Source organism: Spermophilus citellus (assembly GCF_964194105.1).
Source record: "Spermophilus citellus genome assembly, chromosome: 15".
Taxonomy (NCBI): domain Eukaryota; kingdom Metazoa; phylum Chordata; class Mammalia; order Rodentia; family Sciuridae; genus Spermophilus; species Spermophilus citellus.
Genome location: NC_138195.1, coordinates 65,483,171 through 65,510,430, shown reverse-complemented (window position 1 = coordinate 65,510,430; position 27,260 = coordinate 65,483,171). Strand labels below are relative to the sequence as shown.

The window sequence follows — 27,260 nt, the reverse complement described above, 5'->3', positions numbered from 1 at the left end:
AAAATGGGAGTATGTACTGAACACAGCAAGTTTGTGCTCTTTGACTGAAAACAAATGTTTCCACAGCTTAGAGAACAATTTAAGGGGATGTTGAAGGTCATGGAGAGTCTCACGTGTATTCGACAGTGGCAGGCAAAGTTAGTGCTGGTTTGGGCTACAGAGAAGGACTTAGAATGACTTTTCTTTTCACCTCCACAGTTCTACTCTGTCAGTGTAAGGACAGTAAGCAAAGCAACTGAGAAGGGAAACCAGTGCCCAAATCCAGCTTGTTAAAAAGGGAAACTAAGCATGTCTCCTCATGTGGACCCTTTACCCTATTTTGACATTCCTATTACATAATTTGTGAACCAAGGATTTTTCTTTCTGTCTTTTCTGGTATATTTTCTAGTGCAAAGGGACTAGCTTGTATTCTGGTTAGAATGCAGATTCTGATTCAGTTATGTAGAAAAAGTGGAGTCTGGGTTTCTACGTGTTTAATAAGCTCCCAGCTAATACCAGTACTGATGGTCTTGGGACAACACTTTCAGTGTCAAGGTTCTGCATACCCTGAGGACTCACTTTCCTGACTGTGTGACCTACACGTGTGTTCAGTTAGAACTCACTATTCATAATACACACCATACCTGTGTTTCAAAAACTATAAAACACCATTGAGAGAAATTAATGAGGACAGAAAGCAGAGCCATGGTTCCTAGGGTGTTGGGATGATATACGCATTGTAGAGAAGCACAGGGAACTTTTTTGGGATGATGGAAATGCTATCTGTATATTTGAGTGGTGATTTTAAGACGTGTACTTGTCAAAACTTTAATCGTACAATTAAAACAGATGCATTTCATTAGGGGTTGAATGATGTGCCCAAGGTCACAAAATATGTGGCCAGCTGTGAGCCTGACGACGCTTGGCCAGGCGACTCCTGGTTCAGCTCTGTTTTATCAAGGGCTACAGTGCTTGCATTTTTAATGCTAGCCATAGGGATTTATCTTGAACCTGCCATTCATCCAGCCCATTGTGTGATGTTTGTTTTTCTGCAGAGCATTTCAGAGCCCCAGTTGCAGAAGCCTTGTCCTGCCACCACCATGAGCTCTGGTAAGTCATTTAAAACTCTGCCTTTCTTTTGTGAAGTCTACAAAACCGGGCAGTTTACCCAGATTTCCCATATACTCTGAGGGCTCCACAGCATTTTATTTTTCAAAACGTGAGTAAGCACCCACACTCTGTCATAAATCACCACATACATTGTTAATATTTTTTTGAGTATCTCTGGTGTCAGAACTGTACTGTGCACTTTGCATGCACTATGTTCTGATCTTTACAACAGCCCCCTTTCTTTTTAGTGAGACATAATCGGCAGACAACACAGTGCAGATATTTTAAGTATATAATCTGATAAATGTTGACAGATTTGTACACCTCAGTGGCATTTCTTAATCTGAGAGATCGCAGCAAAAGTACCCAGATTGACCATAATTACCCCAGAGTGAGAGCTAATCTGAAACTTCCTTTATTTCCGCTGGCAGAACAATGTGCACCCTTTTGCAGGTGCTGTTGATAGTAAAAAATCAAGAACTAAACAAATGACTAATTTTGAGTATTTTTAGTCCTGGGCTAGTATGGAAAGCACAGGGTTAAGGAAGACAGAGAAGGAAAGAGATTCCTGTTGATTGTGCAGCCAAGAATTGCCAGGGTTCCAGCCTAGAATTGGAGGCAGAGAAAGTTCCATCAGAAATTTGGTCCTACTATGGCTCTGGAGCATATTCTGGAGCCTCCCAGGACCTGCAGGTGGGGATGGCAGGGTAACTGGGTGAATATCTCATTCAAGGGGTCCCCATTATAATCCTTGCATTATTTCAAGGACTTTGTCTCTGTAGATTAAAAACTAGCCTCTTTTTGTTCATTGGCAACCGTGCCCCTTTAGCCAAGTCCTGAACTGTGCAGGACAGTGTGAGGTGTGGCCTGGGGGAAAAGCTCAGGGCCACATCCCCACCTCATTCATCATGTATTTTCGAGGTGACTGTGGGCCTGTGGTAGATGCTTTTTTGCATTCTATAAAATGGCCATGGTAAAACACCAACCTGTTGGGATTTTTGAGAGGATTTAGTGAAGCAATGCTCTTCAAATACTGAGCACCATGCCCAGACATGGCTAGTGCTCTATCCTTGGAGTTCATGCTATTAGCAGTCCAGAGTTTTTCCCTGCAAAGAGAAGAACTTGACTTGTCCCCCATTCCTGAGTGTGTTTGCTGTGTAGGAAGACACTGTGTACCTTTCCCCCTCCAATTGGACTAAGGTGCTGTATGTAACTCATTTTTTTGTTGTTCATTTGCATTTATTGTCATTTAAAATAAGCTTCCCCTCCTGCAAAAGTTTTGTTCTACAGTCTGAAGTTTCTTACTCTTCCAATCTCAGGATTCGCCTCAACTGGCATCCTGCTACAGACATCTATTAGGGGAGGTGAAGGAGGAGGAAGGGAGGGCCTGGAGGGAGGGTGAGATGTGGCAGTGCCCAAGGGACTTCCCCAGGGTCTCACTGACAGAGGGGCTAAAAGGAGGCATTTCCTAGGAAGCCCTGTGTCCTGTGACCCTATAATCTCAGTCTTAGGACTTTCTATCTTAATTTGAAAGAAACAAAACATCACCCTCATAAAGGTAAGGAATGAGAAAATGCACCATGTATTGTCTGATGGGATAGTGGGCTACTGTTAACAGTGATCAGGGGGAAGACCCTCACTGCCAGGAAAACATTTGTTTGCATCTTTGAGAGAAAGAGCAGCATGAAAGACGTGTTCTTTTCAGTTGACCTTTGGACTGAGCTGCCAGGATCTGACAGAAGTCCTTTACCTGCATGATCTTGCTTCATCTTCCTGGAAACCAAATGTGGGCCTGGCTTACTGCCTCTATTAAGTAGATGGGGAAATAGAGCCCCCAGGGGCTAATAACTGGGATCACTTAACTAGTATGGAGTGATGTGGAGGCAAATGCAGCCTGTTGGACATGCTGTTGCAGAGGCTTGAGTTTGTTGCTTTGGGGGTAGGTTGTAGGGGTTGGGGGGTGTCAGAAACTAGGGATACCCAGAGTCACTCTACCAGTGAGCTACATTTCCAGCCCTTTTTATTTTATTTTATTTTGAGACAGGGTCTCCCTAAGTTGCAGAGGCTAATATTGAACTTATGTTCTACCTTCCTCAGCTTCCTGAGTAACTAGGCTGACAGGTTTTACTTTGGCACCCAGTTTGGCTTTATTGCTTTTTAAACCCTTTTTCAAAGTTTTTTCTAGGTTGATTATTATGTTTAATCAAGGGAGAAAAAGGGAAAGGAAGAACATGTGCCTGGGTTTGGTGGTAGCTCATGGCCACTCTCTGCAAGCCTGGGGAGGCCCAAGGCAAAGCCAACAATCCCAAACAGCTGTGATCAAGGGGAACCAGGGCAAGTACATAGAAAGGGATAAAGATGGTTGAATGATGGAACTTGTGATGTTTTCTGTACTTAGGTTTCTGCCTTCTCACCAAAGCTATTTTTCTACCTATTCAGAAATGAGGGCTCAAGGGAGATTTGGCATCCAAGGGAATGACCCTTTATCCGCAGGCATATGTGGGTGAGGAACAAGATGCAGCCTTGGGGCTGGCATTGACGAAGTCCAGGGCACTGGTAGAGAGGGCCAGGGTCCCTGCTCATGTGTGGTGCAGGCTGTAGCCAGGCTAGCCTGTTTGTGTAGTGTATCGGGTGTCCAACCTTTTAGGAGGCTGATTGTTAAGAACCTTGGTAGGGTGGAAATCTTAGCCAGACGTGTTACTGGAGTTTGGGACTAGGCTTCAAGCCCAGCATTTGGGGAAATGTGATATAAAATAAATCAGGAAACCAAATTATTTTAGTTAGGGAGGAAGAAGATGAGCTATGATCTGGGGCTGTTCAACTCCCAGCTTAATGATCTTGGGTAGGCCTGACATTCTCTCGGTGCATCAGTATTCGTATCTATAGAAGTTCCCAACTCTTAACTGCAAAGGGCTGGGTCTAAAGGATAAAGTGAAATGCTGATTATGGAATGCTGAACCTAGATCCTCAAACCCAGGCAGATAGATGCTTAAAGAATTATAGTTATGATTATGTTTGTAGCTTGGTTAGCTCTTTGATGTTGGGGTGCACTCCTCCAAGCACTCCTGCCTATTTTCCCTGCCCTGCCACTATCTATCTATTTTGGGATAAAGAACTGGGCGAGACCCAGGCTTCTGGTGGGCAGGGAAGGTCTCAGTGTTGTCTGCAGCTGAGCAGAACTAATGAAAGTCACAGCTGACACAGAGGAGGTGTGATATTCAAGGAGAGACTTTAGGATGCATAGGCTTTCCCCAAGGTAAGGAAACCACATTCCTAGCCAGTACCTCAAAGGAACCAAGGACTAGAAGTCTGAAAGTCTCCAACACACTCAGTTTAGTTCAGCAGAGTAGGCAGGGAGAGGAGTGAAATACAGCTGGGAAGGGCTTGGACAGGTGGTCCCGAGGGACTTCAATTCAGGGCAATTTGCTTATGCTCTGTCCTTTGGATATGCTCTGTCCTTGGCCTGGTGGCCCCTGAGGCTTGTGGGCTGGGTGGTTGGTTTTTAATCAAGAATGTTGGTTTGTTAATTTGAATATAACCTTGTATTGCCTAGATGCAGGTCACCCTACTTACTAAAACTTTATATATCCCAAACAATCATTTCTGTACTTTTGGGAACTTGGAATACATATATTTCCCAGTGGAAATAATATTCTACATGAGTGAATTCCCAGGCTAAACTCCCCAATTTTAATTTTCAAATCTGAGGTCAAATATAGTACATTTAAAGGAAAACAGCCAAGAGAATCATGTTGCAGAGTCCCATTTTGTTTCCATCTGTCCTGCACCCCCGGGCTCCTTAATGCAAGGTGGTGGTTAGGTCAGAGTCTAGAAAGTGCTCTCCGGATGCAGATAAGGGTTGGAGTAGAGAAGGAACAGAAAGAAGGCAGGAAGGATGTCAGGAGGTCATGGCATCTCTGGGACAGTAGCACAGGACCTGAACTGGGGTGATGAGGAGGGGAAGTGTCTAAAGGCAAACTATGGAAAGGATGGCATGACTTTGACAAGCTCGACACGGAACGGGTGAGGGAAGATGTCAGGGAGCCCGAGGATTCCATCTGATTATCTGACATGGTGCACTGTGGATGCACAAGGGTGCCTTTGAGCTGGCCTTTGAGCAGGTAGACAGGCCTTGTCAGATAGGAGGTTCCATTTTAGAGGAGTTAGACAGATTTTTTAATTTCTTATTTTAATTTAATTTTATTTTTTAATATTTTTATTAGTTATTAATGGAACTTTATTTATTTGTTTATAGGTGGTGCTGAGAATCGAACCCAGTGCCTCACACATGCTAGACAAGTGCTCTACCACTGAGCCACAACCCCAGCCCCAAAAGATTTTTTTAAATGTCAGAAAAGAAGCCATAGTCGGACATGGTGGCATATGCCTGAAGGGAAGGCTGAGGCAGGAAGATCATAAGTTTGAGGTCAACCTGGGCAACCTTTTTAAAAAAAATATTTATTTTAGTTTTAGGTGGACATAATATCTTTATTTTATTTTTATGAGGTGCTGAGGATTGAACCCAGTGCCTCACACTTGCTAGGCGAGCACTCTACCACTGAGCCACAACCCCAGCCCCCCAACCTGGGTAACTTAGTGAGATCCTGCCTCAAAATAAAAAGGGCTAAGGCTGTAACTTAGTGTTGAAGCACCCCTGGGTTCAATCCTTAGGACCAAATATACCAAAAACAAAAATTAAAACAAAACAACATGGCAAAAAACCAAAAAGAAAAAGAAAAGGAAGCAAGAGAATTTACACATATCACCCACAACATACTTCCCATCTCTACATAGATTTTGTATCCTGCCTGGTTGAGGCCACACAACATTCTTGGAGGTCTCCCAGGATGCCCTAGGGGGTCTATCTCAACCCTGAGAAAACTGATGGGATGTGTGATGGTAGATAGAGCTGTATCAGGGACTTAGGGACAGGACCCCTCTGCTGTCTCTTGACTCTTTCCCCAGCACCTTGTACCACATGGGACTCAGTAAATGCTGGGTGATATGGTCACAAATCTCATGTTCTTTTTCTTTCTTTCAGAATGTGATGGTACTTCTAAAGCTGTTGTGAACGGCTTGGCACCTGGCAGCAATGGGCAAGACAAAGGTAAGGCTCCTGAAGAGAAGCCTGGGGTGGTACTGAAAAGCATTTCTAGAAGGTGTGTGGTATGTGGGTTGGGCCACTCCACTTCCCTGGGAGTAACTTCACTGGCCAATCAGGCGGTGAACTAGGGACCAGTTCCCTATAATAACATGGGTTCTTGATTCTCACTGGTCAAAGGCTCTGAGATGGTATATTGAAAACTGTCCCTAGTTCACAAGGATGCTATGAAGAATGGGTCAAATATATAGACCAAGGCATCTGCCATGCCTTATGCATCTGGCATTCATCACCCTGAAATCTTACTTTTCACCTTTGCTGGTAAATAGGGACACTTGCACAGCATGGGAGGCAAGAGCCTAGATCATAGGCAAGCCCTCTATCACTGAGCTATATCCTGAGACCTCATATTTTTAGTTTTTAAATACTGAAGTTGAGAATCATGGGCAAGGGGAGGGAAAGGAGAAGTACTGGGGATTGAATCGGAACAAATTATTTAATAAGCACATATCAATATGTCTAAATGAACCCCACTATTGTATATAACACACTAGTAAAACATTAAAAACTCTTTTTAGAAAAGAGATTTAAATGTGAAGTGAATAATGGATAAGATGACCTTTGAGGTCCTATTTGCCCAGAGACTTTTACCTTGAATTCTTTAATGTGTCTGTCTAAACAGCCTAGCAGTGGATTCCTGGCACGCCCCCTCCCTCTTTGGTATCAGGGAATGAACCCAGAGGCACTTAACCACTGAGCTCCATCCCCAGCCCTTTTTATTTTTTATTTTGAGACAGGGTCTCACTAAGTTGCTGAGGCTATCCTCAAACTTCTGATTCTCCTGCCTCAGCCTCCCAAATCTCTGGGATTACAGGCATGTGCTACTGCATCTGGTTCCTGACACCATTTTTGCAGTATGAGGTGACAGGGAGCTTAAGTTGGAGTAATGAGAAACGGTTCAGGGACTAGTTCTCCCTTTACAAACAGAGATGTCTTGGGCGGTCTTTTATCTTTAAGAGTGTGAATTCTCTTCTGTCTAAATGAGGGATTTTGATGACCTGTAGTATTCATTCCTGCTTCCCTTCCGGGGCTCCAGTGATTCTCTGACTGCTCATTCAGCTACATTTTATGGAATCAAAGGGGAAGCGGGGGGAAAAAACCCTGGTGTGGGCCATTTAAGCCAAAAGGCAAGATCTCCCAAAGAATAATGCCAGAGAGTGTGTCATGTTTGGCCTTTGTAATTCCCATCTGGTGCAGCCAAGATTTCCTTCTGAGACAAGGCCAGGTATGAACCCAGAGGGAAGCCACGAGGGAGAGAAGGCAGAGAGAGCAGGAGGAGTTGGGGACTCTGGGCCCAGGTGGTTTGGAGGTAGGCTCCTTAGGGGCAGGAGGTGTCCTGCTATTGTCCTGTTCTCCCTGCCTCCCTGCCTGGCCACTCTTGGTGTGGGATTGTATCTACTGTGTTCTTGGGGTCTTGAACAATCTTGGTGCAGCTGCACTTAGGGGACATTGGGGGCAATACATGTGGAGTGGCTGCAAGGGAGTGTTAAGTGTCCAGTGAGGAGCGTGGTGGGGGTGGGGATCTCATTATTTTTTAAAATCTGTGGGTCCCTCTTCTCTGTCCCTGTGAATTCATTTAAACAAGTGACTTAAGGAGGTGGGAGGAGGGTACAAGGTGGAAGTGGGTTCTACTCTCTTCCTAGTAAGACTCATCTTTAACTGGAAACAAAGAGGCAGGTGTTTTGTCAGGGGAGCCTCTGGAGGTCACAGAACCAGGAACCAGGACAGCTGAGCTCCAGTCTCAGCCTCTGCACTTGAGAACTGAGTGGTTGGCTTCTTCCTCTGAAAATAGTAACAAATCTCCCACCCAGCCAATCTCCCAGGTGATCATAAGGCATAGTCAATAGGATGGCTGTGAAAGTTCATTTGTATCTTACTGTGTGCAGAATTGTCATTATTTACTTAGTTATTGGTGGCCATATGGCATATGAAGTGTCAGGTGATGGGTTGGGAGGTACACTGTCCACTGCCAAGGTGCCTCCCCCCCCCCTCCTGTTCTTGGTTTCACCAGCATGATGTTTGATTCAGCAGTGACAATCTTATACCCAAGCAGTACTACCCCTTTGTTATCCTGTGACTCTGGGGCCCTGAGACCTCTGGGCATCATTTGTTGGAGCAACTTTGGCATCAGAGCACAAGAGCTCTGACCTTTCTTTATTTGCTGCCATAAATAAAGCCTCGCCAGAGGCTTGGGGATGTGCTCACCATTGAGATCAGAGTCTGGGCAGGCAGGGAGCCCAGAGACACTGCAGTTAGATAAGTGAAAGTACACTGGCCTCGAGGACCACAGCCCTCCTTGCATCCCAGACTGTGATCCTACTCTACTTTAGCTCAGCTGGGCATTGGGACCTTGGGTTGTGCCTGAGTCTGCCTAGTCTTCAGCATGCACTTGGATATTTGGCAACTCTTTCCCAGTGAAGGGTAGGTTTAAGCAAGACCATCTGTTTCCAAACAGATGGGGGTTCCGATTTGCTTGGGGCCAGAGGGTAATGATTGTTAGAGTGAGCCCAGGACCCCACAAGTTATGATTTGGGGAAGCAGTTATGGTGATTGAAGTGACCAGGCAACTCACAAACTTATTCCTTTCTTTGCTCGACTTATCTGGAGCCTTTGGTCCACAGCCCTCTCCCCAGAGCCCTTGCTACAGAGCAGACCACCCGGCAATCTCTCAAGGGGCCGCTGGACCCTGATTGCACTCCCCTTCCTCCATTTGCCAGGCCATCTGTGTCTCTGTACAACTCTTTGTCCAGAGCCTTGGCAAGCTCCCGGTGTGGCAGGAGGCACTGGTAAACACTGACCAACTGTATTTGGGTGATGGTTGGAGGCAGGCTTCTGTGACTTGGCCCGGAACTCTAGAGAGAGAAAGCAGGTTATTTTTGATTACTGCATCTACTGCTCTTTGTATTGTTCTTCTTGTGTAGGCGACTTCCTCCTATTGTCCCTGCTCAGTTCCTCAACTGCCTGAGTGTTTCCCAAATGTTCCTTCTGGATGCACCATTTACCCTTTTGTGTTTTCAGCAACTGCCGACCCTTTACGCACACGCTCTATTTCTGCTGTTAAAATAATTCCTGTGAAGACAGTGAAAAATGCTTCAGGCCTAGTGCTCCCTCCAGGTATCTCGTCTTGGGTTGGTTCCTTTCTTTCTAATTGTTAGATCACGCATGGCTCCTTTCTTCTTCTAACACATACTTTGAGGCTTAATCCTTGCATGTTCATGAGGCATTCTCCCTCTCTTCCTGTTTGTTTCCTTTCTTCGTGTGTGTGTGTGTGTGTGTGTGTGTGTGTGTGTGTTTCTGGGAGACAACAAGAAGGAAAATTGCAAACAATGGCCTTGCCTTCCCTCCATTAGGAGAAGGGTTAGTTGGGGGACAGGGCATTTGGTTTGCGTGGACTTGTTAGCTCTCCCTAGAGGTTTACAACTTCCTGTGCTTCAGTAAAAAATCTACTTTCCCGGAGAATTAACCTGGCCTCACACAGGGAGCCTCTGACTTGGACTGACTTGGAAGCAGCTGCTGTAGATGCCAAACCTTAACTTGCTTTGGTGATGCTCTGGGCTGTTTTCCAGAGTACCCTGCCCCTCCCTAGCTTTACCTGCAGTTATTTCCTGCCTGTTGGGTGGGGAGGAGGCAAGGCACAGTTAAAATGTCAGTTCAGATGTCAGCTCTGACTCACAGCTTCCTTCTGTACCAAGTGGGACAAGTGAGGCCGAGGCTGCATCTTATCCTGTAGCACTTCCAGAAGTTGGGCAGTTCTGGCTGGATTTGCCAGTTTGCCCCTCGGTTTTTTGAAATGACCATAAACATTTTTTCCTAATAGTTTTGTGACATCAGTCACTTACCCTCTTGACAGGTAGAACGATCAGAGCCTCTCCAAGGCCACCTCCTGCTCCGCCATGCATTGTGGCTTCTGTGCTTTGCTTTCAGTGGACACAGAGGGCAGATCTGTCGTCTTCTATAGCACCGATGACCATTCTGAGTTGTTAGGAAAGGGCTGTTGGAATGGAAAGCAAGGAGAAAAGAAGAATTGCTTCTCTATCCTTGCATAGGAATGAGGATGAGTCGGACAGTGAGCCCACTTCCTGTGCAAATGCACACCCTGAGCTTTAGCCTATAATCCTAAGCGCGGCGATTTTAGGTCAGTGATAGAGGCTGTGAGCAATTTGGAGGAAAAAAAAAAATAAGCATGGAGTTTAGCTTAGCTCAGCTGCACAAAAAGAAACATTTGGCACATGTGCCTTCTAGAATTGCATGGTCTGCACCCGTTTCCTGTCTCCTCATTACTGATTTTCCTGGAGGATAGGCATCCAGATCTTTTGAAGCTTACAGTGGTCCCCCTGAACTGCAGTTTCACTTTCTGTGGTTTCAGTCACCTGTGATCAACCATGGTCTAATGGTATTAAATGGAAAATTCCAGAGATAAACAATTCACAACTTTTAAATAAGTTTTATTAAATTATAAGTTTACAATTGCTCCATTTCATTATTAGTTATTGTTAATCTCTTCCTGAGTTTAATCTATGGGGCTTTATCATAGCCATGAGTGTGTGTGTGTGTGTGTGTGTGTGTGTGTGTGTGTGTATAAACAGCATATCTAGGGGTCAGTGCTATCTGTGGTTTCAGATGGTCACTGAGGGTCTTGCTCCCTTGGGTTAGGGTGACTACTGTATTTTGAAATCCTTCTCAAAGAAACAAAGTGTCCTGGGTCTGTTATTAGGCCCTCATGAAACTGTGAGGGGAGGTTGAAGACCCTGTGAAGACTCAGCAGAGGTTCTGAGGATACTGTCCACTGGGGGGCTGAGTCTCCAGTCATCTCCTTTACTGTGAGTGTTCTTCTTTGTGTTTGGAATAGAGGTCCCCACCCATGAGCAGTGTGTCCTCCAGACTCATTTCAGGGTCTTGACTTAGAGATTTGAAGAGACTTGTTCTTCCTTTTTTTTTTTTTTCCTGTTGGAGAACTTCAGAGAGCAGTGATTCTCCTGAAAACATCTCTCGAACTTCTCTATGTTGCCAGCTTGCTCTTTTGTAAGAAGGGTGCTCTGGAAGCTTGAGAGATCTTTCATAAATGCTTTTTTGAACTGTGCCTTACTAATTGGCTAGAAATCCACTCACCATCCTAAACTTCATTTAATAAAAGGAATAAACCTGCTTTCATTTCAAAATGTTTTGAGCTGATATGGTAACTCATACTCTTACTCAGAGCTGACTGCCTCCATTTCCCCCTAATCTCATGATGAGCCATAACCCCCTGAGAATGTGATTTATCCCTCTCTACCACCTTCAGATTAATTTCATTAGCCACAAATGTTTGAGACTTTGCATAGCTTTAACCAGGTTCATCTCATTCCCTGGTTGTAACAATTTGCTAACTGACTGTTATTTTAATTCTCCAGGAGTCTTGGATTTAATGTTCACTTTTGGCTATTTTCTTTTCAGACATGGATCCTACAAAAATCTGCACTGGAAAGGGAGCAGTGACTCTCCGAGCCTCATCATCCTACAGGGAAATCCCAAGCAGTAGTCCTGTGAGCCCTCAGGAAACCCCACAACATGAAAGTAAGCCAGGTGCGCTCCCTATAAGACTGGGGTCAGATGTGCAGAGCCCCATGGGAAGGGCAAGAGGTCATCCTGATTTTTCTCAGGGAGTGTGAATCCATCAACCACCTCCTGAGTTTTTCAGTGGTTCCTGGGACAGTCAATTCCTTGTCCCTTCTGTGATGGCTGTTGGTCCAACCCCTGGACTGACAGGTAGTTGTGTGTTTTGTGTGAAATCACAACAGTAATCTCCACTTTATCATAGCTTTGACTGAATAAATTGTCCTGTTACATGGACCAGTGCTCTGTAGATTGCAATCACGTGGACAGAGGTGGCTTAGGGCTTGGGGAGCACATGCTAAGACAGGCCATAGGTTAGGCCTCTCTGAGCTCATCCCCGCTTCTGAAAAGTTGGCTGTGACCTGATTGGGAATGGCTGGGCCGTAGAAGGAGCCAGGGGAGACTGGGAAGTATAGGTGGCTGAATGACCTCACTCCCTGGAAAGCAGAGGCAACAGGGCTCAGGCCTAGAGTGGGCCCGGGCAGCCAAGGGAGCAGGATCAGGAGAGCAATTCAAAGACTAGTGCAGACTAGGAGCCAAGGGAGACCCAAGAAGCCTGTGTGAAGTCCCCTGCCCACCTTGATTTACAACGTGGGAAACCTGAGTGTCTGTTTCGTGGTGTTGAGGTTTAGACCTGGGACTTTGTAATCCTGCTGATCTGCGTTCACATCCTACCTCTGCCACCTGGTGGCTGTGCACCTTGGCCAAGTTACTCTTTCTCTTTCATCCCTAATGATCTTGTCTGTGGCATGTGGTGGATTATTATACCTGCCACACAGAAAGGATGGACAAGAAGGATGTGAAGTGCTTACACCAGCCTGATGGCATGGAATAAACCGTTAGTTGTTAGCTGCTGTTATTAGATTAGGACTAATTGGGTGCCTCCGATCAGGGCTTTTCACAGCCCAAGTATTCTGGGATCAGCAAATGCTGACTTTGTGATTCCATGGGCAGTAAGTTTGGGGTGGGGCAGCCCCTCTCTACTCTGTAGGGCTGTGGTTCTCATGCTGTCTATCAGAATTATCTGGGGTTAAAGCACAGGTTGTTGGGCCCCACTTCAGAGTTTTAGATTCTTGCTTATCCCTGTGAAGTGGCAAGTTCTTAGGTCAGCTGATGCTGCTGACCTAGGGACCTACATTTGAGAGCTGCTGCTAGGGGATGGAAGTTTTCTTTTTTCTTGAATGACATAAGGAGAAATTGAAATGAGGAACTGACCACCACTCCTCTGGAACCAGAGAGGAAAGGAAGTAGGAGATGCGAGCCCTTTTGATACAATAGGACGCACGTGTTGTGATAAGGTGGAATTATGCAGGATGGAAATGGTTAGTGCCCAGTGTCCTGAAAACTGACTTTCTTCCTGTTCTAGCCACCTATAACAGGTGCTGAGGCAGATACTTGAAGATAGGCCAGGCCAGGGTTGGAGCACAAGCCCCTTAATAGTAATGTTGGTACCTGTGGAGGGATTCTTTCTCTATAGGCCCAGGGAAGGGCACTAAAAAGTGATAGTGGCTTTTTGGTCCGGTGCTGACATCTAATTCCTGACCCATTGCAGTTTGCTACTCTCTTCTCTAGGAAATATAGGGGCAAGAAGAAGAGGTAAAAATATTTCTTTTAAGGTTCAAATCATCGTCTCTGGGCCTGAATAGGAAGATGCAGCTTCCAAGCTGGAGGGCATGTGGGTAAGAGAGTACCAAAGGATCCCAAAAGAAAAGCCATCCCTGCAGCCCCAGGTCCTGCAGGATGATCCTTAACCTGGCCCATCCTCAGCCCTTGAGTGGAGGTGGTGGAGGAGAGGGAGCCTTGAGCTCCCTCTAGTGGTTGCAGTGTGGCACCAATGTAAAGCACACTCGTTCCTCTCCACCAAGTGCAGGCTTGTGCTACCGAACTGTGTGTGGACTGTAGGGGTTTAGGAAGTGCTTTCTTGTCCTAGAACATTCTGAAACTTATGAATTTATACCAGCTAATTTTGGTGAAAAAAGATTCCACCAAATCTTTACCAAATTATTTTAAAATGCTACTTGGAAGAATTGAGAGAGAGAGAGAGCTATAAGTCATGTGCACCTTACAGCAAATTCATCTTAGTATTTTTCGCCTGATAAGTTGAGATCACTGAATCCAACTGAGCATATGTTCATTCAGCATCATGTGTGTGCCAGATCCTAAGCACATCATGGGAATTGTGATTAGAAATAGAAAGAAGAGAGAAGAGAGAAAAAAAGGAAAGAGTAATTCTGGGTGCTTAGCAAGGATAAAAGGCAGTTTATTTCAACAGAAGCGTCAGGTGGGGCTTGTGGCCAGCTACCCTGCTTTCTGGCTGTGGGTAATTCACAGTGATTTTGAAGCCCATATAAAGTATGAGGAACTTGGGCAAGATGCTTTCCAAGCCTTTCTAGTTCTAAAATACACCATGACCTTGGAGAATTCGGAAATTAACCCAGCACAAATAGAATCCTATTGACTGGGTATAAATTTAAGATTGTACTCTTAGGCAGTTTGTATTGAAAGGAACAAGCTGGGTTTGAGTAGAGGAAACAAAAAACCCACACATCCTTATTAAAAGTACAAAGCAGGCTGGAATGTGCAGACGCTGGGGAGTGAGGTTAAAAGAGGATACGACCATAGAGATGGGCATTTAAGAATGGGGATCTCGTCCTCATACCATACTGTGCAGGGGCTGGCATCCTGCAGGCTCTGGATTTTGGCTGTGTCCTCATGGCTCCCTGTGCCCTCTTCTCATTCCTGCCTACTCCCTCCTTTTGAACCTCAGTGTGACAACTTGCCAGCTCACACCAGTCTGTCTTGGAGCCTGGGAGCCCCTGGGTCTTGACTGGCCTCATGAAAACACTTAATCAGTATTTGCAGACAGCCATGTCCAGCCTGGACTGGGAGACCAAGTGTGAGGCAGTGAGTGGCTCTTGCCAAGGATTGGGCCTGCTTCCTACTCCCAATGCCTTTGGATACCTGATGTCAGATGGCATCCAGCTCCCTCCCTTATCACCAAGGCCAGTATATGTCCCCCAGCTGCTCTGTCTGCCTCCTGTTTGCTTTGCTCCCAGGATTTACCACCTTCTTACATCCCAAGGTCTCTAAGTTGCTGATTATTTGCTTGGGCTACAAGCTCCAGTCTTGACGTGTCCCCCCAGGAGCCACATTTTAGAGGTACAGCCTATTTTCAGTTCTTGCTCCAACTCCCTCATCCTGAGAGAGGTGGTATAGCCCTGGAACATGGATCCCTTGGTCAAGCTCAACTCTGCTGCTTACTATCTTTGTGATATGAGCCAATCAGTCAACCTTAGAGGGCTTTGGTTTTCTCATCTCTGAAGTGAGGATGATCATAATAGAGTTGTTGGGATTCAATGAGCTGTTTCATATCAAGCATTCAGCACAGTGCCCAGCCCATGGCAAATTGTTCTTTAATGATAACCATTCTAGTTACCATAGGTCAGGAGACTGTTGAGGAATTGAAATAATTTCATTTTGAGGCTATGAGGGCTTGGGCCAGGTGTTGGCAGCAGGGATGAAGAGCAGGGTAAAAATGTACTCAGGAGGATAATAAAAACAGGGTTCATGGAGAGATGGGTTCAAGGAGGACTTGGTGCTAGCTAGGGGGTGTCTTCCTTGGTTTTCTAGGGCAGGTGTGGCTCTCATGGAAATGGGGGATTTGTGAAGGAGTTGAAAGGAATGTTGAAATTCGTTTTTAGACATGTTGAATTTCCTGGCAAGGAAAGGGCTTCTAAGAGAACATTTCTAATGGGAATATGGAAATTTGGGAGTACAAGGTATGCATTTGGGAGTCATCTTCTTCCAAGCATGGAGATATCCTTTGCTTCCCAGCATGGAGGTATCCTCTGAGGTGGAGTCAGGACAGGTAGAGCCCTCGTAGATGCTCAGTTTAAGCCCACTCTTTAGATTCTTGTTTTTGAGTGGTAGTTGGATTCCAGGTCCCTGACCAAGGCTTCCTGGCCAGTTTCCTCATCTCTGATCATGGACATTGGTTTTTGGATCAGAACCATCTCAAAAGAATGGCTATAATTCTAGTACTGACTCTATGCCCCAGGAAGAAGCTTCATTACCTTATCCTTGCTTCCTGAACTTATTGCCTGGACAGATCTGTGCATTGGGCCTATCAGAGTGACTCCACCCATGTCACAGGTTGTAGGGTTTTTGTTCAAGGGAAGTAGGGAGCTTGAGGTGGTGTTAGGTGCAATGCCAGGCTCCTGTCTAGTGTAGCTTGAAGATCTTTTGGCTTGATAGGTCAGTTCTGACTCAAATGCTAAGGTCCAGTTCAGCTCTTAGCATTTGTAAATTCTATGTCAGTTGGCCCCAATCCTACTGCCTGATTCTTCACTACAAAATTAGTTTTGGACATGAAGATTTTGGGACCTAACAATCAACTCGTTTCCACTGATTTGATGCTCACATTTGCTCTCCAGATAGGCAGTAGTAGAAAAATATCATAAGAAAATGGACATTGAAGTAGTTAAAGATAACCCCACCCCCATTAAACCAGAGTGGGTTTTTATGAGTAAAAGTGTGAGAATTAAGCCAACAGAATTGGAGGGGAAAGTTTCCATGAGAGAGCACCCTCACTTCTGACACTCAACTGCAAATTCAAAGGATTCCCCAAATGACCATCAGGTTCAGTGAAGATGCTAGAAGGACTCAGGTAACTCACTGCAACTATTATACTCACAGTTACAGTTTGTTACAGGGATAGGGCAGAGATTAAAATCAGTCAAGAGAAATGTATAGTGTAGAGTGTGGGGCAGTTACAGGTTATGTCCCAGCATCAATGTATGACAGTATACTGTGGGATATTGCCAATCAGAAAGTTCACCCAGGCCTTTGTGTCCAGAGTTCACACTGGCATACTCTACTGCCCCCCTGGTAGATTTCAGTCCCCACCTCATTAGAAGGTAGAGCTGCTGTTGACTCTAAGGCCCCGCCCCAAATCACATTACTGTTGTGGCTCAAAGCCCTCAGATAAACAAAGATGTTCCTCAGTTGTGAGATTCCAGAGGCTTAGTGTGAGATGACCTCTCAGAAGTAGAGGGCAAAGCCCGAACCTCTTTTTGGGGTAAATTAAATTCTCTATTGTATATCATGAATAAAAGAAAATAAGGCAAGGAACATCCTTAGACCCATATTTAACACCTGTCATCTACCTCTTGAGTATTCGGCCAGAACACATCCAAACGGTCTCATTAAAATTATTCTAGGATTCCAAGAACTAATAATCCAAAAAAAAAAATTACACGTGGGCATACACACACACACACACACACACACACACACACACACACACACATATACACACACACACTCGTCAAAATGAAATTAGCACAGAATAAGATAAAAGAAAATATCAGGAGGCTCATAGCCACAGAACAGAAAAGACTGTAAATAAAGACCAGTGGAAGAAAAGATAAAGCAAAATAAATTATGTTTCAAATCTTATCTAGGACCTAACTCCGAAGCCTCTGTACTACCTGGGGAGCTCTGAGGTAACATTTATTGAAAACAGCATTTTGACACTTTCTTTAATGAGGAGTTAATAATTGATGATTATGTATGGAAAATTTCATCCTGCTGCACTCAGGCACAATTGGCCCTGGGCTGCTTTCTGCAAGATGAGGTAACAGGTGAGGGAGAATGAAACATCACAAATGCTCCTCTCCTTCAACAAGGGAGAGAGAATCGCCTAAGAAGTCCTGGGAACTGCTATTTGAGGCCAGGGTAAAAAAGAGCAGTTTCAAAGATTTGGAATGAGAAGGAAAAAAGGATAGGATCCCCAAAGATATTATGTTCATGAAGCTATTTATCAAATGGCAGAGATCAGTAACTCTATGTAGATTTTCTTCCCCTTATACTTTGGATTCTAATTTTATAAAGCACATGCTTCATGCCCTATACTTTCATTTAGTCTTCATGACTCAAAAGAGAGTCTGTTTCTATTTCACAGATGAGGCTCGTCATCTGCTGCAAGGATATACAGGAATAAAACAGGGCTTTTGTGATACCTAGAGGTTTGGATGGACAATCATACTTTAACTTTCCATGACAAATCTGTTTGCGAGTGTCACTTGAATAGAACCAACCCAATTGGGAACCAAAAAGTAGGTGAAATATTATATTCCCAAACCCATATACAAAATTTACATCCTTCATTGAGTAGCCCCTCAACCAGAACCTGTTGATACTTAGCTATACATAAACTTAATGTATTAAAAAAAATGACCTGACAAAAGTAGATAAGGATATAGTAATTTAGGCCTGGGGATGTAGCTCAGTGGCAGAGTACTTGTTTAACATCCTCAGGACTCTGGGTTCCATCCCCAGCAGAGGAAAAGAAAGAAATAAAGAAAAAACAATTTAGAAAGAAGTTGGGATGGTAAAAATGATAAAGTGAGGAAGGATAGAGGACCATTGTCACAGTGTGTCACCTATGTTGGAGGGCCTGCCGAATAGAAGAATTTCTTTGGGCCAACCACCTAGTTGGTGGCACCAGTAAATGTTAAATGTGAACCCTTCACATTCACATATCTGATCTCTGGATCCTTAGCAACCCTATGAGGAGCACCTGAATTAAGGATTATGTTTTGTACATGAGGAAAGTGAAATTTGGTGTAGTTAACAAATTTATCCCAGTCACAGAAGCCAGTATGTTATAGTAATGTGAGCAAAACACAAGTCCTGTAAATTTCCTGACTTTGTGGTTGCGGCAGAGAAGACAAATAGCTATGAATCCACAGGGAGTGGCAGAAATGTAACAGGCAATTTGTGAAATATAATTAAGCCCGGCATGGTGGCACACACCTACAATCTCAGCTATTCAGGAGGCTGAGGTAGAAGGATTGCAAGTTCAAGGCCTGCCTCAGCAACTTAGTAAGGCCCTGTCTAAAAATAAAAAGGATTGCGAATGTTGCTCAGAAGTAGAATGTCCCTGGGTTTAATCCCTAGTACCAAACAAACAATAAAATGTACATATAAAGAGTATACAAAACCAAGTCATTTTCAGGGCAGAGAGGAAAAAGGTAGATTTCAGGATAGTTTTGAGTGAACCTTGTGTCATTGGTTTTTGTAGGCTGTGGACCACCAGTCTCATCATCCCTGGGAATTTGTTAAAAATGCAAATTCTTGGGTCTTACCTCTCTCACCCATTGAAATCAGAAAGGCTGGAAATGGGTCCTGGTAATCTGTATTTTAACAAATCTTACCCCTGCTTCTGATGCAGGTAGATCTCTGCTGTTAATGGATACAAATCACTTAAAACCTTTACCCTTGCCTTGTCTTGCTCTGACACCATATATAAAACATACTCCTTACTTCCTCATATATAAAACATAATCCTTACTTCAGGTGCTCCTCATAGGGTTGCTAAGGATCCAGAGATCCTGGAATGTAGCTGCCTCTTTGTGTCTCATGGTGAGGTTGGTGTCTGTGGGTGGGGGCAGGATATTGCACTTGAATTCTGGAGACCTGTGCTGACTGCTTTGTCCCTTCCTATGTGAGACTGTGAAGCTTTGGGCAAATCATTTGTCTAGTCTTTGTTATCTCATCTACAAAGTAAGGTGATTATCTACCTTCCAGAGTTGGCATTGACACTAAATTAAATAGTAAATAAGTGTAAAAAATATCACAGTGTCTGGCACTTAAAAGGTATTCAGTAAATGTTTGTATCTCTCCACTTCATATCTGGAAAGTCCATCTCTGGTCACTAAGGGACCCACGTGGAAATGGAAGCTTGGGCTGCGAGAGCTACAGTATTAGTCCCCTCTTTATCTCTACATAGGGACACATAAAGATGCAGCCAGGGAGAAGAGGAAAGTTAAAGGATTGGCTCGATTAGGGGTGGGCAAACTGTGACCATGAATAAAATCCAGCCCACACATGTTTTTGTAGCCTATGAGTTAAGAATGGTGTTTGTATTTTTAAACGGTTGAAAGAAAATTCAAAAGAAGAATGATATTGTATACCACATTGATAATTGCATGAAATTCAAATTTTATTGTCCATAAACAGTGGTGTATTGGGTCACAGCCATGCTCGTTCATTCATGGGTGTCTGTGGTTCTCCTTGTGCTGTGCTTTGATAGCAGAGTCAGGTACAGATCGAGTCCTTTATATGAAATGCTTGGGACCAGAAGTATTTCGAATTTCACATTCTGGAGTATTTGCCTATGAATAATGAGCTATCTTAGGGATGAGACAGGACCCAAGTCTAAACATGAAATTCATGTGTGTTTCCAATATGCCATATACATACAGCCTGAGGGGGATTTTATACACTATTTTTTAGTGCTCCTGTGTTTTGACTGCATCCCATCATATGAATTTTCCACTTGTGGCATCACATTGGCACTCAAGAAGTTTCAGATTTTGGAACATTTCAGATTTTTAAATCAGAGATGCTCAAACTGTGGCTGTGACTGAGACTATATGACCCACAAAACCTAAAAAGTTTATTATCTGGCCCTTTAGAGAAAGGGTTTATAGAGCCCTGGGCTAGCTGGAAGATAGAGTATCTGAAGACAAGAAGTGATGCAGAAGGTGATGATAAATAGCAAACATTCACTGAGTTTCACCATGTGCTGTGCTAAGCATTTCATGTGCTTTATTTGATTATTGAAGTGGGCATATCATTATCCCCATTATTTGGAGGGGCAAATTGAGTCTCACAACTTGCTCAGAGTCACAGAACCCATAGGTGGCAGAGCCAGGATATGGGGTCCAGCCCATATCCCAGCTGAACATATAGTTACTGCAAACTATTGCCTTGTGGAGTGGGTGGCTCAACCAGAGAGAGGTTTATGGATTCTGAAATGCATCAGGCAGTGGCTGGGAAGGCTGAAGGGCTACAACCTTATAGCAGGATGAACACTCAGGAAAGGTGATTGGGTTTTAAATGTTAATGTGGCTTATTTAATCCAAAGAAAAGCAGGCAGGGACAGAGAAAAGGTTCTCTCACAGCAGCTACCTCTGGGCGTAAATCATGTTCTACCCAGCAATACCACCCCTGGAAAATGAGCCTGGCCATTTCCTGGGCAGAGCCTGTCAGTCAGCCCAATCTTCTAGTGAGGAGTGGTCATTCTGTGCCCACAGCAGGCCTGAGGAAGGGGAGCGAGAATTAGTAACTGGACAGTAGAGAGTTCTGTTGCCTTTCTGTCTGTAAAATAAGAATGTCAAGGAACAATTGTTTCTTCATTCCTGTGAATGTGAGCCTTGTGTTTTCAAAGGTCAGCGCCTGTGAGCACATCATGGTTTAGAGTGGGTTCCTATGGTAATTAGGCCATCGTGACTGAGGGCACTTTGTGTCGGACAATGGGGTGCTGGATTTTCGCCCTTCTATGTAGCTCATGCTTGTTTCCCGCAAATGTAACCATTTCTGTTTTTCCCCTTTTCTTCTTGCTTTCATCCTTTCTGCCCCACACATAGGTCTGGAGCCAGAGAATTCTTCAGCAGGTATGCTTTCTCTTGTACCCCTATTGTCTCTGCCTTCCACCAGGGACCCCTGAACTAGAGGGGAACTGGGTGTGTTCCCTGAGTGACAGTTTGTTCCCCCCCCCCATCTCTCAGATGAGTGGAGGCTCTCTTCCAATGCCGATGCCAACGGGAACGCCCTGCCCTCTTCACTTGCTGCCAAGGGCTACAGAAGTGTGCACCCCAGCCTTCCTGCCGACAAGCCCCAGGTAGGCACATGCCCTCGGGAAGGGCGGGAGCTAGCCAGTGGTTCTCCAGTCTTGTAGCCTCGTGTGTATGACTTTCTGCTTGTTCAGCTGGACCATGGAATAGGGTTCAAGGTCTTTAGCCAAATCTAGAAAAGCTCTGCAAAGACTAGAGGTAGGAGAATTGGGGCCAAGAGGAGCAGAGGTATTGGGATGAGGTTGTTCTGAACTAGGGTATTGGAAACGGGTCTGATATTTTCTAAGTTTGATATGTATGTGAAAATATCCTGAAAGATGGAATCCATTCAGCCTTGAACAAGAAGGAAAAAGGTCTGTGCTTGTAATAGTCAAGAAAAGAATACCTATTGTGTTTATTTCATTCTCTAGAGTTGGGGCTGTAAGAATTCCACCAGCTGTGTTCTTACAGATTCAGATCAGCTAGCTGTGGTCAGACACAAAAGCTCTACCCTACAACAGGAAACCTCCAAAGAGTACAACTCGGAGTTGGGATAATTTTGTTTAGGTCATTGCACCTATGTGATTTTCCCTGTATTTCCTCTTTCCCTTCCTATTGATATTTTGCCATTTTGATGAAAAGGATGACTCTTGTAATTATTCAGGTGATCTGTGAAGAACGGTTTTACATACAGGAGCCACTTCCATACATGGAGTAGTCTTTTCTCTTAAAGGAAGTGCCACTGCTCAAAAGATACTGCATCTTCCCTCTGAAGATGCCCCCAGAGCTCAGAAGGAGCCTGGAACTTCCATAGGTCCTTGCTAGTTCCCTCTCCTTTCTCTGGTGATCCTCTGACTTCTGCCAGAGGATGTAAAATTGCCCTAGCCCCTGTAATGAAACCAAATCAGAGGTGATGTCCTCCTCCTTGTCTGCAGACCTCTGTCAGCCTGGGCCTACTGTTGGTCACTTGTCTACCTTAGGTACTGAGCAGCAGCATGAAGCTTTCTGTTACTTGTTATAATGTGACTCTCAAGTACAGCATGTCATTCAGGGTTCCTGGTTAGAACCCAAGAGCTGCAGGTGTGCCTGGCCTCCTGAAGTCCTCATTAGATACAGGGACTTGGGAGGTCAGTTGTTTGGTAAATGACTTGCCCTGGTTTTCCCATTTCTGAAAACTTTCTGAGTATATACATATGGTGCCTATGGCAGACATGCTTCATTCTCAGCTCCCTTTAGAATGGATACATCAACAGCCGAGCATGGTGGCTTACACATGTAATCCCAGCAGTTTGGGAGGCTGAGGCAGGAGGATCACAGGTTTGAAGCCAGTCTCAGCAATTTGGTGAGGCCCTAAGCAACTCAGAGAGACCCTGTCTCAGAAAAAATATATAAAAAAGGGCTGGGGATGTGGCTCAGTGGTTAAGTACTTTTGGGTTCAATCCCTGGTACCAAAAAATAAGAGTGGATGCAGACAGTACTGATAATTCAGAGCAAATCTGGAAGCACATCGTCATTTTCCATCAGTGCTTAGACCAAAGGGTAACTCAGTCATTTATTTTGACTTTGTAAATACCTCTTCTTAAGCAATCATTTTTAAAAACATGGGAAATAAAGAGAAATTCCTTTAAAATATATTTATTTAAGATGGCTTTATTACATACCTCTGTTATATTCAGATCACGCTGTTAAACATTGCCTTCAAGGAGTTCATAAGGCTGAGCATTTATGAGAGCTCCACAATTAGTGTATTTTTTTATTGGTCACTAGGACTTCTTAAAAAGAACATGGGAAATGCTGATGGTAAAGGCCGATATAGAGGCTTTATTCTGCATATTCAGTATAAAATTGTCCACTTAGGTCATGCATAACTTTTTATGTTTATTTTATGAATAATTTATTAACTCCATAGCTATTGCCAGAGATATAAGTATGCACTGGATTCAAGAAAGCTAAGGTGGGCTAGGCTGGGCACTTCCCAGGCTTGGATTTAGTGAAGAGAATTCTCACACCCCTGTGGGCCTGCAACAGCAGCATGAGAGTGGAGTTGAGCCTAGAAGACCACAGATGGGAATCCTGTGTCCTTCCAACCTGCATTTGCTGCACTCCTCCTCCAGATCCAGGAACAGGGAAGCAAGGGTCCCCCTCAGTGACATCCTCATCATGGTGGTCCCCAGTAGAGGTGGGGAACAGCAGTTTGGGGAACTATAAAAACTATAAACATACCAAAGTTTTCAAGAAGCCTCATTTTTTTTTTCTACTGACCTTCCTTGTAAAAAATAAGTGGAATTTAATTAGTAGCCACTTGGGCAGGAATGCAAACTGCCTGTGTGATTCCTACAATGTTTACAGTAAAATGAAAAGTAGTTCCTTTGAGTAAAGTCACTGTGTCTCTTACCCTCCTTCTTTAGGGTTAAAAGAAGCTCCAGGACAGGAAGTCCTTTGGCTCTGAGTGCATTGTCCACACTCTGGGGAAGCATCCTCTACAGGGTCACAACCCTGGAGGGCTTGTGCCTGATGTAATGAAGCTTTGGCACCATTTATGGTCACAGCTGAATTAAGTTAAAACTCATTGAAAAAGTAATTTCTATCTTTGGAAGAGAAGAAATCACATGTGAGACACTCGATCTCAAAGTAAAAGTAAATCTGAACCCAAACCCAAATGGCCTCTTGCTTACTTCCTGACAAACTTCCTCAGCTCACCCAGCAGTCCCTTTGGTGCGTGCTAGTCCAAGTACTTTGTTTCTGGAGAGCATCATCTGGTCTGTAGACATGCTCCAACCCATCCAAGTTCACTTAGCTAAGTGAATTCATCCAAAAGTTTTTGCTCTTGCTGTATACCAGAGAGGAGCTATTCATTTTATATTTTCAGCTGGCATAAATACCCAACTCCCCTACCACTGGCATGAGTACGCGGTGGACACAACAGGCATTGAGTTAGCTAAGAATATTCAAATAGGTGCTTCTCGGCCCAGATTATTTTTAATTTGAAAATTGAGTTTAAGGGATAGGCTGTTTACTCTTTTGGAGTTTATATTCTAATCTAAACTCAAAAATTTTAAAAGATTTCTCACCCATTCACCCTTTCTAGCATCCCTTCCCCTTCCATGTACTCTATAAGATGTAAAAATAAAATTTAAAACGAACCCAAAATAGACCCATGCCCTTGTATTCTCCTAGTTTTGAGTCACAACTCATTTATCAGATATTGGCCAAGCTCTAATATCCCTCACCTGTGCAATTTGGAGGATGGTTTTCTTCTAGTGCTGGAATATCTGTAAAGATGGGGACCACTGAAGATAGTCTAGGGACATGAGCTTTCTTCATCTCATGGCCTTGTTCCCCATTGAGTCACAGGTTGGAAGGTTAGTCTGGAGATTCACCCTGCTTCCTGGCCATCTGTTCCCTGAGACTTAGAGAGGGGTGGTGTTGAGTGGAGAGGGATGGGATGTGAACTAAATCTCTGAAACTATAACCAGAGACCTGGGCTTAAGCCATGATTCTGAGGTTGATCCCTCACCTCTAGGATTATGCATTATAGTGGGCTGACTAGGGCTTGAATTTGACAAACCAGACATAATTCAGTCCCATAGGCCAATTACTTTGGTGTCCTTTTCTGTGCACATCACAAAAGGGAGACTATGTGCTTTGAATCTAATGCTTTGAATCTAATGCTCGTCTTCCTTCTGGTGTGTGTGTGTGTGTGTGTGTGTGTGTGTGTGTGTGTGTTGCTGGGGATTGAACCCAGGGCTTTGTCCACACTAGACAAGTATTCTACCACAGAGTTACACCCCCAGTCCCTTCCTTCTAATAATTAGTTCCATTAGATTGTTTCCTCTAAGAAAAGAGCCCATATGGATTCACAGTCCTCAGCATTCTCTTCTTGGTGGGCTTTAATTTGTTATCCTTAGGGAATGGAGGACCAACTCCCAATGCCTCAATGAAGACATCTCCCTCCTGGGAACACAAATAAGGACTGTTCTTCCAATTCTCCTTTTGCTAAGGGAAAAGAATAAAAGGCACTCACAAGTGTCTAACAAACATAAACTTTTAAAGATAAAGGCTTCAAGAGAAAAGTCTAAAGAAAGGAAGGCTAGAGACAGAAGGGGGTTGTATGGCTTCCTCCATTGACATTTGGTTCTTTGGGCAACCCTCCTTGAGTCAGGAGGTTGACAAAGATGCAGCCAACCAAGGACTGGTGTTGAGTGTGTTTAGCCTGTTGTGTGCTGAGCTCAGCCTCTCTGGATGTGAGCCAGGCCAGCATTCCAGGTGAGTATGAGCCTTGGCTTTGTCCAGAGGAGAACTGTGAGCATGAGGAGGAGACTAACCTGAAGTTGTCTAAAAACATGTCCAGGGATTTTTGTCTTTAGGTCACGTTATGCTGTTGTTTCTAATGGTCATCCTTTCCATCTCCCCTCCTCTTTCTTTTTTCCCTGTGTTTTTATCATGCCTTGAAAATACTACCAAAGGTTCTCTCTCCCTCACGTCCTCCTCTCTCTCAAGAGAACCGCTTTGCATGGCAGCCCCCCACCATCCACAGTACCTACAAGGATTCCCTCTATATGAGCTCACCAAAGCCTTACATCCCACCCAGCACCCCCAGCCAGCAGAACCCCTCACCTCCCCAGCCTGTCTCTGGCCCTCTGACAGCTAGATTGGTTCCCAAAGATGTGGTGTGTCCTGGTCCTTTGCTTCTGGGTTCCACATTCCCCAGTGCTTCATCCCGACCCCAGCACCACTATGCAGCCACCAGGTTAGTTTATAGTAAGAATGTGAGCTCTAACCCACATCATGAGGCTGTCGGGAATAAAAAGGTCAGCAGCTTATATGTACCCAGTTTATCCAATAACATTTGCCGGGCGGCATTGGAAAACTCTCCTGTTGCACGTGACCCAGCCAAAGACACTCCCTTGGAGGCTGCAGGCACCCGAGCACCAGCCCCCAGCCTTGTGCCCCGCACAGCCGGCACAGGAGAACCACCCCCTGCTCCTTCTCCTGACCCTCCCAAGCTGTTCTTTGACATCCATAAAGATGCCGGTAATCGTGGTGAGAGTCCTTCCATGAGGACTCGGGCTTCGTTCTCAGATGCAGTGAGACCATCTGTGCTAGGCCCCCAGGTTACCTCTGATCCCGAAAACCAGAAGAGCAGAGAACCCTACCTTTTGCAGCCGTGTTATCCAGCCAAGGCAAGAACTTAGGAATGTTTGTGTGTCTTCTTCACTGTCTCTTGAAACTGATGTGAGCAGTGCATTTGTTCTCTGGGCTGCTCCATCCTCCTTTTCCTTATTAATATTGCTGCAGCTTGAACCCCAAATCCTTCTCTCTAAACATCTCAGCACAGATCTCTCTCTGTCTCCCTCTCTTTTTTGTAAATATGTAAGTATGCTGGATCGTGGACTCCGTAGACTGATAATCTGGTGGGATAACGGAGTGTTTCTATTTTATGACAAGGTGCCAGTGAAATCATATCTGCTCCCAAGCTTTCAGGCTCGACAGTGGTTTTTGTGGGGTTAAACACAGCCTGCTGCTTGTTCTGTTGTTCTGTCTCTTTCTCTCTCATAAAGTGTTAAAAGGATTCAAAAATAGATGGATGGAAAGTCAACTTGGACGGGGCTCCCTCTGTGTCATGGAGTATCAGGAGGCCAGCTGGCTAGCACCAACTGTCTCATGTACTCTGAGGAAAGGGCACCGATTAAATATTTCTCAGGGTACATCACTGCATGTCCACTCTCGACTGTTTAAATAAGGAATTCCTTCCTCCCTGCCGGACCCCTTGACATAACGACCCCCTTATTTCCTAC

At 44.6% G+C, this 27,260-nt stretch overlaps 1 protein-coding gene and 1 long non-coding RNA gene across 53 annotated transcripts in view; one reads left to right on the top strand and one right to left on the bottom strand.

The window, feature by feature from the left end:
- The window catches only part of SORBS1 (sorbin and SH3 domain containing 1), a 234,952-nt gene that overhangs the window by 116,148 nt on the left and 91,544 nt on the right, over window positions 1–27,260 (top strand). For 12 of the 50 annotated variants that reach the window (XM_081267215.1, XM_081267200.1, XM_081267221.1 and 9 more), the window contains exons 3-8: window positions 1,035–1,089; window positions 6,131–6,196; window positions 9,269–9,364; window positions 11,684–11,812; window positions 21,277–21,303; window positions 21,418–21,530. In XM_081267215.1, the coding sequence (XP_081123341.1) occupies window positions 1,080–1,089; window positions 6,131–6,196; window positions 9,269–9,364; window positions 11,684–11,812; window positions 21,277–21,303; window positions 21,418–21,530 (441 nt within the window). In that variant the 5' untranslated portion in view covers window positions 1,035–1,079. Of the gene's footprint in view, window positions 1–1,034; window positions 1,090–6,130; window positions 6,197–9,268; window positions 9,365–11,683; window positions 11,813–21,276; window positions 21,304–21,417; window positions 21,531–25,928; window positions 26,646–27,260 lie in introns of all 50 variants that reach the window. The other 38 variants (XM_081267223.1, XM_081267204.1, XM_081267212.1 and 35 more) reach the window with 9 other exon arrangements.
- The window catches only part of LOC308633897, a 29,924-nt gene that overhangs the window by 2,224 nt on the left and 440 nt on the right, over window positions 1–27,260 (bottom strand). The window contains exons 1-3 of one of the 3 annotated variants that reach the window (XR_014018896.1): window positions 26,619–27,256; window positions 10,090–10,241; window positions 8,947–9,102 (exon numbers count right to left, since the gene is read on the bottom strand). This is a non-coding gene — a long non-coding RNA (uncharacterized lncRNA). Of the gene's footprint in view, window positions 1–6,232; window positions 9,103–10,089; window positions 10,242–26,618; window positions 27,257–27,260 lie in introns of those variants that run through there. The other 2 variants (XR_014018895.1, XR_014018897.1) reach the window with 2 other exon arrangements.